This window comes from Mirounga angustirostris, unplaced genomic scaffold (assembly GCF_029215605.1).
Source record: "Mirounga angustirostris isolate CCGP_5_RB_7025 unplaced genomic scaffold, mMirAng1.0.hap1 SCAF_11, whole genome shotgun sequence".
In the NCBI taxonomy this organism is placed as follows: domain Eukaryota; kingdom Metazoa; phylum Chordata; class Mammalia; order Carnivora; family Phocidae; genus Mirounga; species Mirounga angustirostris.
In genome coordinates this window covers 58,608,063-58,626,614 of record NW_026991719.1, presented here as the reverse complement: position 1 = coordinate 58,626,614, position 18,552 = coordinate 58,608,063, and the positions used below count along the sequence as shown (strand labels likewise).

General features: G+C 40.2%; 1 protein-coding gene across 10 annotated transcripts in view; it reads left to right on the top strand.

The window, feature by feature from the left end:
* Positions 1–18,552, top strand: part of HDAC8 (histone deacetylase 8) — a 214,365-nt gene that overhangs the window by 56,190 nt on the left and 139,623 nt on the right. For 8 of the 10 annotated variants that reach the window (XM_045879537.3, XM_064574252.1, XM_045879520.3 and 5 more), the window contains 3 exons: positions 4,298–4,410; positions 8,635–8,712; positions 9,310–9,418. In XM_045879537.3, the coding sequence (XP_045735493.1) occupies positions 4,298–4,410; positions 8,635–8,712; positions 9,310–9,418 (300 nt within the window). Of the gene's footprint in view, positions 1–4,297; positions 4,411–5,379; positions 5,528–8,634; positions 8,713–9,309; positions 9,419–11,621; positions 12,438–18,552 lie in introns of those variants that run through there. The other 2 variants (XM_045879542.3, XM_064574253.1) reach the window with 2 other exon arrangements.

Genomic DNA, 18,552 nt, shown 5'->3' with positions numbered 1-18,552 from the left:
ATTAACCCTATTTCCAAAGAAGAGAGGGTATTATATCTAATTTATAAAAATGCATGAACATAATCGTTATAGAGACAAAAAGCCTTAAATATAATCTATAATAATCCTGATATATATATACATATATATATATATATATATATATATATATACACACACACACCAAGCATACAGTTAGAATATCCCCAAAATATATCAAGAATATCAAGTAAAGAGGTTCAGTTAACTGGAGTAGGTCTTAAACATCTATATATTTATAAAATCCCATAGGTAAATACTGAGAATCCCCAATTGAAAATAATGACCTAGCAGATGTGAGATTCACAATAAAGAAGAAAAGTTGAAACCAAGTTAACATTAAAAAAATTTTTAAATTACCACTGAAAACACTCTACTGTAGTCATCTAAAATCTGGCAAAGCAGCATAATGACTCTGACAAATAGAAACAAATCATGGCCAGTGAGGACATTGATGGATCTTTAGGAACTTCCTAGACAATATACAATTTCTGAAATATTTATATTAATAACAATTTGCCTATGCCAGTTTAACCTTGGGAAAGCTGAGCATCTCTTCTGATTTGGCAACTCTTCCTGTGCATCTCATCAATAGTAACATAACAAATAAACCCAATTATTTCTAGCACGTCTATTTATATAAGGTGAAAGAACAAATCTTTTGTGATTTTCCAGGGCCTTCTGGGATTCGATTAAGATAAGATGATGGATCACTGAAAAATGCTACTTGGTTCTCTATTTAACCAAAACCGTGATAAAAGATTTTTAACATAAACATAGGAGCTAATATGACCATAAAGAACCTCATCTCGGGGCGCCTGGGTGGCTCAGTCAGTTAAACGACCGGCTCTTGGTTTTGGCTCAGGTCATGCTCTCAGAGTCCTGCGATCAAGCCCCGCATTGGGGTCCATTGTTCAGCGCGGTCTGCTTGTCCCTTTCCCTCTGCTCTCCGCCCCCACCAGCCAGCCCTCAGGCTCTCACTCTCCAGCTGTCTCAAACAAATAAATAAATAAATCTTACAAAAAAGGAAAAAAAGAACCTCATCTCTTTCCTAAGTAAGAAGACTTTGCTTTCTTAAATAATCAAGGCCATAAGAAAGTCAACATAAGCCATATAAGGTTATTCTAGAAAGACACAAAATCTTTTTTATGGAGGAAGATTACTTAGAGAGTGAAGCAAAACCTTTACAGCCTGTTATTGAGGATTACTTAGTGAAGCAAAACCTTTATAGCCTGTTATTAAGAGAAGGCCAATAATGCAAAAAAAATTACATTTTAACCAAGAAAAAACCAAACTCTAGCTCTGCAGCAGCATATAATTTTTTTTAGTATTTTATTTATTTGACAGAGAGGGACACAGCAAGAGAGGGAACACAAGCAGGGGGAGTGGGAGAGGGAGAAACAGGCTTCCCGCTGAGCAGAGAGCCCGATGCGGGGCTCGATCCCAGGACGCTGGGATCATGACCTGAGCCGAAGGCAGACACTTAATGACTGAGCCACCCAGGTGCCCCAGCAGCATATAATTTTTGATACTGAAGTTCTTTTTGGAAATCTGATAAATAAGCCCATCAAACCTTAGCCAACTTTGATCTCAACAAATAAAATTCCCTTTCTGTGAACCTTCTGCCATTTCCTATATGCAAACACATCCTTTATAGTACAATTTCTATAAGTGGTCAAAAAGAACATGTTCATTAACAGACCCAAATACATGAGTTTTTCTCTGTAGCATGTAAAAATAAAGAAGCAAAAGCATATAAACCCAAAATTATGCTTATAATTAATGCATTCTCTTAGTTAAAAATGATATAGGTATCTAATGGATATCCATTAACTCAATTTAACATCAGCCCAAAGTTTTCAGTTACCTAAAGATCTTGTAAATTATTTTCAAGCTGACGTACTACAAAACATAATTACTGTTGAAATAAAGTTCGTTAGAATAATGATTAAATTAGGCTAAACAAATTTACATTTGTCATAGTCTCAAACATTTAGTAGAAGTAATGTTAGCTCATTTAATTAGTAAACCTGTATAAATTTAGGAAGAATATACTCAAGTAGAACAAAAATCTACATGTATATTATACTTAACACTGATAAATTAGAAAAGACATAGCTAATTTTAGTAAACCAAATTTATTAAATTAGTCTTGTCTGCCAAAGATTTACCTAAATTATGCCAACTTGAATTCTTAAAACATTTGAGTTTGTTTTTAAAGGAATATTCTTTTAGTACATTAAGTCTTCAAAGTTTAATTTCCTTATTTTCTGGGAATTTTAGGAATATTCTATTTATCTAAGCACTTATTTCTATACTCCAGTGAGACTAGAGCTCCTTTAAGAACATATTAGGAAAATATTACATGCAAAGGCCTTTCTGAATTACAGACATCATCATTATTAATATTATCTAAGCTATTGTCATAGGGAGGATGATCGTTAACAAATAACATCTCAGAGGAAAGGAAGGGGGCCAGGAGGTTTTTTAGAGGCAGGTATTCTTCTTTATATACCATATTATTTCTGCTTGCCTTGTTTGTTTGTTTTTTGGTTTTGTCTTTCTGTGCTTATGACTTGTCTCCCTAACTTAATTGTAGGCTCTGAGGGGAAAAAGTATGTCCTGTATTGATTTGTATTTCTCCTCCTCCCCCTCTCCCTCCTCTTTACTTATTTATTTTTTATTGAAGTATAATTGACATGCAATGTCCTATTAGTTTCAGGTATACATGGTAGTGATTCAACATTTCTATGCACTACGAAATGATGCCCACAATAAGTCCGGTTACAATCTGTCACCATACCAAGTTATTACAGTATTGTGGACTATATTCCCTATGCTGTACACTCCTCTTTTTGCCTAACACTTAACGTCCTGTCTTACCTATGCAAAAGTTATTGATGTTTCTCTTTTTTGTTGTGTTAAGACAGTAGACTTATAAAATGTAAGCCTTTCATGATTGGAAAACAGCATCCAGGAACTTTCAAAACTCTTATTTACAGAGAATTCGTGGGTGGACCAATCTTTTTCTCATATTGGTTTCTTCCCGGGTGCATATCTAAGGCCAAGCTATTTTTTGCTAGATGATCACTGAGTTCACTTTCATGAGAAAAATCAATGCTCAGTGATATTTTTTACCAACTTCCTGCTCGCCAATGTACCTGTCTCATTGATTCAGCCTGTGAACCAGGGTATTGTTCAGAATATGAAACGTTATTATGGAAGAGATTTCATGAAGAAGTTTATGCATTGTGGACTAGAAAGATCTTACAATCTCATAGTACTGAAGATGCTATTTTAAATGATGCTCATGCTTAGAATTCTATTTCAAGTCAAATATCAGGAAGAACTTGGGGAAGAAATGGGCTGGATATTTAAAGTGTCTGTGGAAGCTGAAGAGATTGAAGCATTTAGGATGAGGCCTTAAAAATAAACTATAATACATTTTTGATGATAAAGAGTGCTCTTTTACATCTACTCAACAAGACTTATTGGCAACTTAATAAAAAGAGTAGGCTAATAAGAGTAGGTCCCTCTTAATAGAGGAGTAGGTTAATGTTGACAAGAGGTTAAAGTGACACAGTATCACCAATAGCAGAAAAGTTAAAGGACACCAGTGAAGTCACTGAAGACAATTTTAGTGAAGGAAACAGTAACTTTAGAGGAGGCTGCTTCAGTCTCCCTTAATAATCACATTTACTGAAAGGCAACCACATGCCGCCCAGGAGGCTATGCATTTGTACATTTTACACTCAGCTTTTATGAGCAACAAGTGCAAAAACTTAAAAAAGAAAGAAACAACTTCTTGGTTATGTCATACGATCAGTACAGAGACTCCAATCTCCATCATCTTCTACATCTGGCTGAGCAAGATGGTCTTCAAGGCCCCTTCTAGATTCTAGCTTTCTTAAAGTCCTGTAAGTGATGATCAGCGTTCATCATGATGACCCCAGGGTACTACAAGTTTTCAAAATCATTCCTGAATCATTAGAGAAAAGCTCTGTTTTGTCCAATATAGTTATAATATTCTAATTCTTTGAAAATCTGGGATCCTAAATTGGAAAATGTTACCAGTTGACCTGAATATGTAGTTTACCAAAACACTCCATCCCCTGATCGTTCTGAGCCATTTACTATATAATCTGTGTAGGTAGATTTTTGTTTTTCTTAAAAGAAGGGGGAATTGTAAGGGAATAGATCTCAAGGGTTAGAGCCTTGGCTGTAAAGACTCCCTTGGATTGCTTTTGGCTGTTGGCTGTAGCAACTTGTTTTCTTACAGAGATGAAGCATCTGGTTTTTGTTATCTCAATGATGCTGTCCTGGGAATATTACGATTGCGACGGAAATTTGACCGTATTCTCTATGTGGATTTGGATCTGCACCATGGAGATGGTAAGCCCTTCACTTTCAAAGGTGCTTTGCTGCTAGGCCAGAAGGTTTTTATCAGTAAAGCTGCTTCTAGGCGACTGGTAAAAGGAGAAATGCCTGTTGCAATTGAAATTCTTCTAGAATCCTAAAGTAAGGTAGAAGAGAGATTCTTTTAAGTGACGTAGTTCCTCCTGTGCTGACCAAGATGCTTTAAAATACCAGGTTCCTGTCATTTCCCCTCCCCTCTCCTCCACCAGCAAAGTTCTCCAGGAGAGAACGGTAAGAAGTAGAAATCTTGTCCAGTGCATACTCAGCGCTCAGTCACCTCCCTCAGGGCACTTGCATAGATTCTAAGTGAAATCGGCAGTTACAGCTGACAGCCTTGTTGCTGCTCTTAAGATTGAATGAGTGTGTGATGGACTAACACTGAATTTTTCGCCCATAGGGATACCAACTCATGTAGTGATCAGAATCTGTCCCACTTTCTTTGTATTGCTAAAATATTTATTGCTGCACAAACTCAGGGCACCTTGTGTAACTTTTTTTTTTTAAGATTTTATTTTATTTATTTGACAGAGAGAGACACAGCAAGAGAGGGAACACAAGCAGGGGGAGTGGGACAGGGAGAAGCAGACTCCCCGCTGAGCAGGGAGCCCGATGCGGGGCTCGATCCCAGGACCCTGGGATCATGACCCGAGCCAAAGGCAGACGCTAAACGACTGAGCCACCCAGGCGCCCCCACCTAGTGTAACTTTTAACAGCAGCAGAATCTTGATTTGCCTTACGCAATTAATGCCCCCTTATAGGATTTCACTGGAAGGATGCTACTCAAGCCCTCCTACGTACTTTCCATCTAGAATGTAGAGCTTCAGTGACAGTTACCCACTTGCTGTTTCTTTAATAAATCCTGTGTGTGACACATGTTTCCGATGACCTAGGAACACTTATCCAGTAAAATTAATTAAGGGTATCCCCTCCTCTCCTCCCCACCAGTGATGGCTGCTTCCCTGTTTCCAGAGATTTTGGGAGACAAACTAACATAATCAAGGCATAAGTGAGGAAAAGAATAGTATATGACAGGGGATAGGATCAGCTCTCCTGCCAAAACAGAAAAAGAAGGAAGAAATTGTGGGGGAGACCTCCCCAAGGAGTTCATCTAGATGGATGCTTCCATGGAATGGTGACAGAAAATTAAAGGTAACAGAGAAAAGAGTTAAAACAACCAACTTACCACTTTGAGAACCACATCCACTGAGTATCTGAATCCTCAGCCAACGCGAAACAGCCTTGCTCAAAAACCTTCAGAGGCTCCTTATTACCTGTAACGAGGGTAACATTTGGCCCATGGCTTGTTTTTGTATGGCCAGCAATTTAAGAATTTTTTTTTTACATTCTTACAAGGTCATAAAGAAAAAAAAAAACGTAGTAGAGACCATGTAGGCTTGGCAAAGCCTAAAATATTTGCCATGTAGCCCCTTGGTCGGCTAACCCTTGGCCTGTAACACTGGTTCTCAAATTCGCATATGTAGCATGGTGACCCCAGGAAGCTTGTTTTAAAATGCAGATTCCTGGGCCATGTCCACCAGATACTCAGATTCAGTAGGTCCGGTCACGAAATGCAAGAAGCTGCATTTTAGCTGCAGTCCAGCCAGTCCACAGGCCACACTTTAAAAAGCAGTGCTCTGCAAGGTAAAGTCTGCACTCTTTGCCCTGTCTTTTGAGGCCTGCCTGAAAGAGACCTTGCCTCCTCTCGCCAGTCTTCTCACTCACTACCTGCTGTCCAGGCTACTCGACTCAGTGATCCCCAGACATGTCTCAGTGCTCCCACCGTGCCCCCCCACCCCGACTTTGCATTACTCTTTCCTAACTTAGTTTTGCTTTTTCCTCCAAGTTCTCCCCAGGAGTTCAAGTTCCAACAGTAGCACATTTGCCCTAACCACTCCAGCCCAAGTGTTCTCTCCCCTCCTCAAGTCCTGTATTGTTTATATCGCTGACTTGCTATTTAATTATATATTGTCTTGTTAGTTAAATCTTTAATGTGTCTATGTCTTCTCCTCCCATAGAAACTTTCAGTTCCTCCAGAGCAGAGATCAAGTTGTTTACTTCTTTCTGTCCTGCACAATGGCTTGAACAAACAGAACTATGCATATAGCAGTGGTTCAGTAAAATATTTGTTGAATGAATGATTATGAAATTCAAACTGTTAGTCTCAGAGCTCAAGAATAGAATCAACTCTAATTGAACCACGTAAGAATGAAATGACTGTCACCTGAAACCGTTCTTTCCATTTGCAATGTTATTTCTACACCATTTAGAGTTTCCTGTTTTAGCCCAACTTTTATGGTGTGTTTCATTTCAGTTTATTTCCCCCTCTTCAGCACCTCCCTTCCAGTGACCTCTGCCCTGCCTCCAAACTCTTACACATTTGGTTTATTTTAAATCTCCCATGATTCCATAACTAGCATTCTGTGGTGGCTTCGCTAGCACTCTTAGCCTGTCCTCACTTTCTTTCACCTCCTTTTGTTTACCTAACCACTGTTCTCTTTCACACTCAGCCCCACACCGTCCACCTATCTGTCTGTGTCCCTTTTTTAAAGTGTGATTTGCTAACAATACCTAATGGCATTTCCCACGAGAGGAGATACAAATAGCTACTAAACATACGATAAGGTCCTCAACACTCTAACACTCAGAGAAATGCAAACCAAACAAGATCCTTTTTTCTGCCTAAGTTTAAAAAGAATAACACCCATTGACAGTCAGGGTGTGAGAAAATGGGAACCCTCATACACCACCGATAGAAGGATAAATTGGTACCACCTTTGTGGATCAAGAAATAATCAGGATTTTTATGAATTGTCCTTGTTTATACTTCAGTTTCTAAGTTAAAATGCGATTTTAATGTTTTGTTTTGTTTTATTTTGTTTACTTAATGCCTGTGCCTGGAGCCTTTAACTGGTTTTAACTGCCTCCCTGGGGCAAAACATAAGGCTTGGGAAATTCAAACATACCTGTGATACACAAATACAGTTAATATTTTTCTAAGGTCTCTTTTGGCCTCTAATGAAGACTGAAAGCATTAAGTAAACACAGAGACAGTTTCTTTATTTGAAGTATAGAAGAGGATAGTACATGAATTTGCTAATAGTCCTTCCATTTTACAAATGGACTATCTGAATATAGCATGACAATATGTGATTCTGGGAGGAAAGGTGTGGAGGTGGGCAGTGCATTTATCTGAAATAAGTAGTGGCTTGTAAGAGTTACATCTTCCATCTCCCAAACCTGTATTCATTTTCTGCCTCTGTTTAAATGGAAAGGAGACACCTTTCTAGAAAAGCACCACCCCCCCCAACCTTCTTTCTTCAAGCTTTAAAACTTTGTTATAAAGGTACTATTAAGGGATGCACCAGGACTGTTAGCCTTCCTTGTTTTGGGGAGAAAGATATACCCTAAGCTGCTTAGACTTTGGGTGATCGGCACTTATAACCAAATCTATATCATAGAGAAGCACTTTATAATTAGGTTTTCACTACATGATGCCTAATGTTTGTATTAGTCATATATTGCAGAGGATTGCCACATTGTACTTCTTTGGGGGAAAAAAAATCCCAAGAATTTAACTAGAACCACTGAAACAAAACAGATCATAAAACTTCCAAGATGGTGCCAGTTCCCTATTGATAATGCTTCGATTCTGAGCTCGAGCCCTCCACACCTTTTAGAAGAGGTTTTTTGTTTTGTTTCTTTTTTTAAAAAGATTTTATTTATTTATTTTTGTGTGAGAGAGAGAGAGAGAGCACGAGCAGGGGGAGGGGTAGAGGGAGAAGCGGACTCCCCGCCGAGCAGGGAGCCCAATGCGGGGCTCAATCCCAGGACCCCGGGATCATGACCTGAGCCGAAGGCAGCCGCTTAACCGTCTGAGCCCCCCAGGCGTCCTAGAAGAGGTTGTCTAAGGGAGCCTGGACATCCCGTTGCTTGGAAAGGGCAAGTCAAGTTATAACTTGCCGTGCATTTGAAAAGGAACCCCAAAACTTCACTTGGGACCAGAGCTCTACCTCATCCTATAACAACAGAGATCAAAGACTGGAGGGTCTTGTTCCTTTTATTCCTCAGCTTGTTAGCTTTATTATTGCTATCCTCCCTCTTACTTCCCACAGCTGCTTCCTAGCATTTCAGTTGTTGCAAACGGGAGTTGCATATATAAAGTGATTCTTCTGCTGTTTTTTTTTTTTTTTCCTCTGGTAGGTGTAGAAGATGCCTTCAGTTTCACCTCCAAAGTCATGACAGTGTCCCTGCACAAATTCTCCCCGGGATTTTTCCCAGGCAAGTAATCTGTGTGCTCAGTATTACATTTGAAGAAGACATGCTACAGCTCTTCTATACATGCTTATGTTTCATATTTAGATAGTTCCATGCTGTTGGTACTTTATTGGTGTCTCTGTGCAACATTTTAACACAGGTCATTTCAGGCGACAATGATAGGAGGAATGAACTACTGTTTCTCCAGATGACTTTTATGGACTGTCAATAGACAGCTCACTTATACTTCCTGTCCTATCAGATACCCTTTGTAACTCCTAACGTCCTGATAAGTGCAATGATATACTAATATTATATCAATCCAAGACATATGGAAAGTCAAGCAAAGCAGTTCACCTTTTTCTGTTCTTTAATTTGATCTAGCCAAGTGGAAACTAAGGCTTTTCCATTTTCTTATGGTTTTCCTCTTTCCCCAACATTGTTTACAGCAGTTACTTCTCTGTATTATTTTTCTTAATTTCATTCCCTCAGAAATCATCGCTAATCCAGGACCGTTCTTCTACTTGACCTTTTACTGTCCTGAAGTCCTATCAGAGAATCCTTTAAGTTTTCTAATGCTCGTGTTCTTAAAACTGTTCCTGGTGCTCCTCTCTTTCACAGGAACAGGTGACGTGTCTGATGTTGGCCTAGGGAAGGGGCGGTACTACAGTGTAAATGTGCCCATTCAGGACGGCATACAGGATGAGAAGTATTACCACATCTGTGAAAGGTATGGCAGTAACACTGGGCCAGTAACAAGTGGATTGCATTTCTGTAGGATGAAAGGACCCCCAATCTTACAGAATTCTTGTTGTCAAGGAACAATTTGGGAAGAAAAAAAAAAAGAGCCACTGTATACCTATATAGCTTTTGTACACTGATCGTTGTACTTAATTGATCAGGTTGCCATCACTTGTTTAGGAGAGCTGAGCGTTTAGAACAGAGCCACACTCTTGGTTTGATCTTACCTGCTGCCCCATCTGATTAAGGTCATTCCAAGAGCAGAGCTTCTGAGCTGGCCTGGGTTATCCCTTGTCTGCTACTTTCTTAGCCAAAACCTGCATGTATTTCATTCCATTAGCCTGAGAGGGTTCATTTCCGCTTCCCATTATGGAGATCTGCTTCCACCCACTGGTGTGAATATTAGAAAGTTCTTCATTACGAGTTCTTGAGTTCTGTCCTTTGCGTTTCAATTGGGGTCAGAAATCTGTTCTTTTTACACTGTGGTTAAGGATCAAATTACAGCCGCTTCTAGGAAGACAGTTTGGTGCCAAAGAGGACGAGTAGACCATTGGGACTGAAAAGCCCTACAGAATGGGGTGGGGGGGAGGGGTAAACTCATATGCATAAAAATTGCGATTGGTCAGGTACAAATTCACTGCTGACATCGGCAGTAGAGAAAGTAAGTCTGACTAGAAGTCAGCAAGTCAACATTACTTAAGGTAAGTAATGGGGATGGAGGTGCTTTTGATTCCTAGCCCACTCAGCTCAGATTTCGCCCACCCTCTGGTGGAAACGGGGACTCCCCAAAGGAGCCCATGTTGGCCATCATCACCAGCGGTTGTATAAACAAAGCAGAAGTGTTAAAAAATAAAAACTTGATGCTTCAAAGGTGCCTCTTAGCTCAAGAGATTTGGCAAGCCAAGTCATCATGCAGCAGCTCTAGCCTCTTCATGGTCTTGATCATGTCCCCTGGCTACCTCTGTATTGTCAGACTGAAAAGGCCTTTATTTTTGGAGCCTGCCATTGATGGTTTTAATTGCCTTTCTTTGTTCCCCTCAGGCTCTGTTCTGTCCTTCTTGAGATGTGCAGATCAGAGCTGCTTATGTAACTTTACCAATGAAGATACCCTGTGGTTCTGTGTAAAAGGAGAATTATTTTGTTTTTCTTTTAATCCCCTTCTCGAGAGTGTTCAACATTTTGCTGTCCTTTTTTTTTTTTTTTACCATGGCAAGAAACTCGGTTTTTCTCTTCAGTGCTCTCTCCACAGGGTTTCCTAGAGCTTGCTTTTTCCTGGGCCTTAATTGAAAAGTCAGCACCCATCATCCTGCAGGGAGAGTTTGTAGTACCTGGCCTTCCCTAAATAAATTACCTTACACATGCCCCTATTGAAGCCCATCTGCCAATCATAAAACCCTCTGGAGATTTACCTTTATCCCCCATCATTTTGGCATTTCACTGACTAGAAAAGCTGAGTATTCTCTGCCGACCTGGGGAGTGCCCACTCCCAAGGAAATCTACTACTCACCCTCCTTCGGTGAGCATAATGTCTGTTTCTCCCTTATATTTTCTCTCTCTCTCTCTCTCTCTAAACCAGTTCCTACTACAGGACAAAAAAAAAATGTTTAATCCCATAGTAATTCCTGTTTCAATATAGATTCGGTATCAGACTTAATTAGAAGCATTTAAAAAGTGAATTTAGTGGACACCTGGGTGGCTCAGTTGGTTGGGCGTCTACCTTCAGCTCAGGTCATGATCCCAGGGGCCTGGGATCGAGCCCCGCATTGGGTTCCCTACTCGGTGGGGAGCCTGCTTCTTCCTCTCCCTCTACCATTCCCTCCACTTGTGCTCTCTGGCTATCTCTCTGTCAAATAAATAAATAAAATCTTTTTTAAAATAAATAATAAAAATAAAATAAATAATAAATAAAAAGTGAATTTAGCCCCAAAGAAAAGATCCACAGGTGATCACATATATGATTTCCCTTTACAGAAATCATGTTGCCGCCCCCACCCTAGTGTACAGGAGGCCAGCACTGATTAAAGATTCTCCTAGCTTGCTTACTAAAGTACCAGACACTCATCACCTTATAGTTCCCAGGGCCCCTTTTGCGTCATGGAGGCACACCACCAATCTACACAGTGATCATCCAGAATAACAGGTTCCAGGTTTTCATGAGAGGTACAATAATTGTCCCCTTTGATTTCTTTCAGAAGTCAAGTCTGGTCAAGGCGTTATGTGAAGGCACTTCTGATTCCAAGGGTGCCAGGAAGGCTTCCTGACCCAAACACCTCTCCCATCTGTTGCCTGAAATTCCTTTAACAGGAAATAATAGTTTTATTCTACAATGAGAAATAGGTTTTTAAAGTGGAATTTTGCCACAACCCCTCCTCCTAACTTTCACTCTGCCAGAGACGTATGCTTTCTCCATAGCAAGTTTTGAAAGGCTTAAGAGCACGAGCACCCTGAGCATTCAGAGGAGCAAGAATTGGGTTAGTGGAGCAGTAGAGGGAAAGAGGCACAAAAAACCAAAACAATCTTTGCCAACTAAATAGTTTTGCAGAGGTTCAGCCCTGGTAACTATATCACTTAGGTTCAGTCATTATGTTTTTGACTGCTTGTAGTTTGTTGCTGGGGAGCAGAGTCTCTTGCCCTTTTTCCATTATGCTCGCTGACCCATCTGCCTACCTCAAAAGATATAGTCAACACAGGAATGGCTTACTCATGTAAAAAAGTCGTGCAGTATATCTGCTGTCTCCTTTTAATCCTTCGTGTTCCATGAGCCCACTGATTTTCTGGCTCGCTCCTTACCTCTGGTAAATAAAAGATCTCTTATTACTGGTTCACTTAAAAGATGCTCTAATTTTCGTTTGCCACTCAATTTCTAGTTTGCTCCTGAACTGCCTCTCCCTGTGGGATTCATGAGTCCTTTTTCCTTTACTATCCTTTCTTTCTGTATGGCTTTTTCCTCTGCTATAGCATTTTTTACTTTGCCAGCTAGTCTGACTTAATGATTTCATCTTAAGGTTGAGCACACCCTCTTTTTTTTTTTTTAAGATTTTATTTATTTGAGAGAAAGAGAGAGAGGGAGAGAGAGCACAAGCGGGAGGAGGGGCAGAGGGAGAAGGAGAAGCAGACTCCCCACTGAGCAGGGAGCCTGATGTGGGGCTCAATCCCAGGACCCCAGGATCATGACCTGAGCCGAAGGCAGACACTTAACCGACTGAGTCACCCAGGCACCCCGAGCACACCCTCTTAATTTAATAAAAAAAACGGGGGGTGGGGGGCTTAGGGTTTTTTTTTTTTTAATAGACTAGATAAGGAATCTACATAGACATTTTCAGCACCAAAAGACCTTGGGTTCCATCTTATATGCAAGATAATCTCAGTCAGAGATACCTAGGTCATTCAATACTCATTTGGAAGGGCAAGGGTCACTGATTCCCAAAAGCTTCCCATAATTTTCATGGGAGCTACTAGAGTTGGTATTATAAGTAGAACCCTGTTTTAACCAGCATAAAGGAATATCAACATCATTCTTGTAAGCACACCTCCTCCTTCAGATAGAAGCTGTGGGCCCAGTAGAGAGACGATGGTTATATTCTTGATTTACATGAAAGCCCACTCCCCCTCCTTGGCCACATGCACACATACACACAAAGTTTGCTGGAAGAGGAGGGCTGTTTTGCCAAAGGGAGGGTTTTGCTGGTTTCCAAGCTATGTCATCTGAAGGAGGAAATACTGCTCTGCCTATGTTTAACTTGTTCTTGCTCTCTAACTGCATCTGAATGCAATGAGATAGTCTTAATAATGTTTAAGCTATTACCTAAAACATTGCATTGATGACTTTGGGAGCATTTATAGTTAAAGACTATGGGACAGAAGGACAATGACACGTACTTCCTTGCTGTGGGTTCAAGAGAGGTTTTGATAAATAGTAGGGTACTGCTCTGAAACCTCAAATCTTGCAAAATGACCAAACCACTTGCCCACTGTGAACTGTTATGACATATGTGTAGTTTGAAGAAGAAATTCAGGGTTGTACTTAAACTTCTTAGTTTTTATCCTACCTATCATTTTATAGCTCTAACAGCCAAAAAACAGCCTTTACTAAATATCCAATTAGTATATACCTCATAGGAAAGCTATATATATATATAATATATATATACATATATATTATATATATATATATAGTGTGTGTATGGATACAAAATATATTGAAGTTGACAGTTCAACATTTTGGAAAAAACACCCTCACATTTTATTAACAATATTCAACTATTAACTTGGTAAGATAATTAAGTACAGACACTGCATAAATATTTCACCGAAAGAAAAACACATTGCTAAACAAACTTCACAATGAACAGGACTAATGAAAGGCTCTATTAAACAGGACTTTTCATGCAATAGCAGTCTTTATATCCACATATGCAAAACTTTGCTCATAAGAGCTATCAACCCAACCAAGGAAATAATCTCATTCTGCTGAACTAGGGTTCCTAATAGTAGTTTATTAAAGTAAAAATCTACCTGTATTCAGTCCTTGGCCTATTTACCTTGAGTCCTGTGGCTTATCTTCTGTAGCTCAAAATTGAAAGAAACCTTTCTTACCCCTCAAAGACCACTGACCTAAAGAAAAATTTAAAGATTCCTGAAGTGAAAAAAAAAAACCCTTAATATTTTCCTCCTTTCTTTTTTTTTTAAGATTTTTTTTTTATTTGTTTATTTGAGACAGAGAGAATGAGAGAGACAGAGAGCACATGAGAGGGGGGAGGGTCAGAGGGAGAAGCAGGCTCCCTGCCGAGCAGGGAGCCCGATGCGGGACTCGATCCCGGGACTCCAGGATCATGACCTGAGCCGAAGGCAGTCGCTTAACCAACTGAGCCACCCAGGCGCCCCATCCTCCTTTCTTTTATGAGAGAAATATTATACTACTCTATTGTAAATAATTTTTTATAACTCTTCAACTGCTAACTGCAAATGTTAATTGTCCTGTGCATGGGCTAACCAGAGTAAACTACCCAGAAAGAACTTGTTCTCTAGGGCAACAGCAAGCTCATTAAAGGAAGAGCTCATTTAAGCCGAAGGGTTTTTTTTAAGATTTTATTTTTTTTATTTATTTCACAGAGATAGAGAGCACAAGTAGGCAGAGCGGCAGGCAGAGGGAGAGGGAGAAGCAGGCTCCCTACTGAGCAGTGAGCCCGATACGGGGCTCGATCCCAGGACCCTGGGATCATGACCTGAGCTGAAGTCAGATGCCTAATCGACTGAGCCACCCAGGCGTCCCTAAGCCTAAGTTTTTATTCCTTTGGGGAATTCCTTTTGTCCATCTATACTGAGCTCCACGGCTATCCAACAAGGAAGAGAAAAAAGCATCACTAATACTTAATGTAATGTCTCAGTAGTTTATGTTTATTGTGTGAGCCAGAATTCACCTCTCTGAAGCCACTCTGACCTCCCTACGAAAGAACTGAGCACCTCAAGTCATCTTACAAGATTTTTAAAACATTAAAAAAGTAAAGTGGGGGAGCTACCATGCAAGTAGGGGATTTGTGTATGTTTAAGTATGATAACACGGTTTTATTCATTCATTCAGCAAATATCTGTTGAGCATCTGCTTTATGCCGGCACCGTATCTAGGTACTACCGGTGGTAAACAAGACGGATTAGGCTCCCACCCTGGAGCGTAGCTCCAAGGGAGCACTTGCCTATGTCAGGAATTGCACGAAACATTTATTTGATCCTTCTCATTTGATCCTTATAGCAACATATAATCTACAATGCCTGCAAAGGTGGGTATTCTAATTCCCATCTTACAAATGAGAAAACTAGAGCTTAGAAAAATTGATTTGCTTCAGGTCACACAACCAGTAAGTGGTGAAGCCAGAGTTTAAATCCACATCTGTCTGCCTGTTAACCATCAGCTACCATGTCCCCGAAGTGTCACCTACAAGTATGAATTTTTTTTCACAAGGCAAAAATACCATCCCCAAGACTTCTTGGAAAATTTTATCTCAGGGGATTACAGAAAACCCCTTTAAAAAGAAACCATTTAAGTTTATGCATATGAGCCACATGATTTATAGTATACATAATTCGTCGTGTTTATGTTTGTGAAAGTGCAACTTGGGTTTTTTGGGGGAAAATAGAATCTCCTGATCCTGAGGAATTCATTTGTAATTTTATGGATAGAAAACAAGAATAACTATTGCCAGATTTTACTTCTTGGGTTTTAAATTCATAATTAAAGTTTGGAAACATGGAGATTGTATAAATCTGCTTTTTCCTTTATTTTCAATGGAGAAAATCCTGACTTTCTGCTTTAGAAAAGTAAAGAGTGTCACATGTCATTTTATAGAGGTCTTCTCGTGGAATTATATCCGTTTCACGTGTGTTTCTTTAGATTGGTATTGCTAAAGACTTTTAACATTATGCATTTTTGCAACTGTAGGCATAATTTATATCATCTCTTGGTCCTGGCAGAAGGCCCTATCTACGTGTAGGGTAGAGATTCTTTATCCGTGCTATCAGCCATTCATCCATACCGATGGAATAAAATGAGAACCAAGAGACATCGCTAAAGGACATTTAAGTGAAATGTTTCCATTCACTATTGACTTTTAATGTTAATATTTAAAGAAGAGATGTTTTAATGATGACAGGTTTTTCTTTCATTGTAATGATAAATCATCTAGAATTTATCTTCCACTTGGGACTCCAAACTCCTTATCATTCAATTTTACAATCAGGTAGATAGATTCTCAGTGAAAGAGAACCCAACAATTACAGCCTACTGCTCTGGGCTTGGTGATGTGGCAAAAGCTATACAAGTACGTGTTCATACATAAATATTTTAAGCAATACAAATATTTTGAAATTCTCTTTCAATTGATGAGAAGGGAAGAATCCTCTAGAAATCCGCATTTAAGAACAGATATTCAGGGGCGCCTGGGTGGCTCAGTTGGTTAAGCGACTGCCTTCGGCTCAGGTCATGATCCTGGAGTCCCTGGATCGAGTCCCGCATCGGGCTTCCTGCTCGGCAGGGAGTCTGCTTCGTCCTCTGACCCTATCCCCTCTCAGGTCTTCTCTCTCTCAAATAAATAAAATCTTAAAAAAAAAAAAAAAAAAGAACAGATATTCAGATAGCCTTACTTACATTTTTATCACAATCTGAGAGCTGGTAAAAATTCTTTACAAAATTTTTCTCCCCCACTTCAGCTGGGTCATGGCTTCACCACCCTGATCATCCCTAGCTCACTTTGGCCCAGTGTTAAAGGCAACAGAATCTGCTACTTCATTTTCTAAGCCTTACACTTTGATCTCAGCCCTCTATGAGTAAGATATTTGCATTAAGTGCTTTGGGTCTATTTGGTAAACTTCTGTCCTGCCTCTATGTGTGGTATGGCAGATGTAAAATTGCCTATTGTTTCTGGAAGAGGGATGACTCAGACACTAATTAAATTTGCTACTAACATTAGCCACAGGTGAAAATGAGGCCAAAATGGGCCATTCGTTTATTGTTCCTAGTTTGATGTGTCTTTTAAGATATTACATTCAAAAGATATCAAGTGCCTATGAATATAGGATAATTTGGAGGGAGGATACTGACCTCAATTATCTAAATTGTCCTGTACCCTCTGTCAGTGAGCTCACCCTGCCTGTCCCCAGTACTTAGTTAGGGTTGCAGTGGAGAATTGGTTTTTTTTTTTTCCCCTCTCTGATCCTTTGAGCTTTAAATCCAGGTGCTTAGAGGCACCTTGGTGGCTCAGTTAAGGGTCTGCCTTTGGCTTAGGTCATGATCCCGGGGTCCTGGGATCGAGCCCCACATCGGGCTCCCTGCTCAGAGGGGAGCCTACTTCTCCCTCAGCCTGCCGCTCCCCCTGCTTGTGTTCTCTCTTTCTCTCTCTCTCTCTCTGACCAATAAATAAATAAAATCTTTTTAAAAATAAATAAATCTAAATAAATCAATCAATCCAGGTGGTTAGAGGGACAGTTCTTATATTCGTCTCCTCTCCCTCTTGGCCAGTATCTTTCATGACCAGGAGTTCCTAAACTCCTGCACCAAGTAGCCCTGACTCCATGACAGTCCCCTACTCCAGCAGTCTTCACAGGTGATATTTTTTTCATTTAAGTCAAGGAGGCCAATCTGGAATTCTGTGGGTTGGTTCTGCCAGTCCGGTGTGCACCTTTCCTTCTCTCTTCTTAGTGCTGAATGATCTTTATGCCCTGGAGAAAGTGACCTGATTCTTCCACAGCAGTTTAATAGGTTCTGATGCTAGAACATGCTCTGAAACTATCCAGAAACAGGAAGACCATGCTCATAAATGGAAATCTTGGGAATTATACCCTTTCGTGCAGGGCTTCTCTGAAAAGAATTCTAAAATTGACCATATCTGTACTTGATAGAATGTTCTGACATCAAACTCATATTACCCCTCTCAGCTGCTGTCCACCATGTACCCCCTACCCCCATCCCAAGTCTCCCCCCTCTGATGTTATCTTATCACTGCTCTGTCCCTTCAGTCAAGCCAAGAAAAACTACCCTTTAGGCTTTGCTTTCACATGTTATAGTTTTGCGTGACCACGCCTGACACTGCTGTTCCACCCAGCAGCTGCCAGCACTGATGAGCTGCCTCGGTGTATTCTGTTGACATGGACCGTACAGAGATTAAGTCAGGTCTGGTGTCCCCCACCTGACAAAAAGGCCCGATGCTAAGTTGGGCTGAGCTCTGCTCTCTGTGCACTGTTACCCACTGCACTATCAGGAAAGAGGCATACCCACTGGTCTCCAAAGAAGGACCAAAGAACAGACCCCTATAACCCAGCAATTGCACTCCTGCATATTTACCCCAAAGACACAGATATAGTGAAAAGAAGGGCCCTATGCACCCCAGTGTCATAGCAGCAATATCCGCAATAGCCAAACTATGGAAAGAGCCAAGATGCCCTTCAACAGATGAATGGATAAAGAAGATGTGGTCCATATATACAGTGGAATATTACTCAGCCATCAGAAAGGATGAATACCCAACTTTTACATCAACATGGATGGGACTGGAGGAGATTATGCTAAGTCAAATAAGTCAAGCAGAGAAAGTCATTATTATATGGTTTCACTAATTTATGGAACATAAGGAA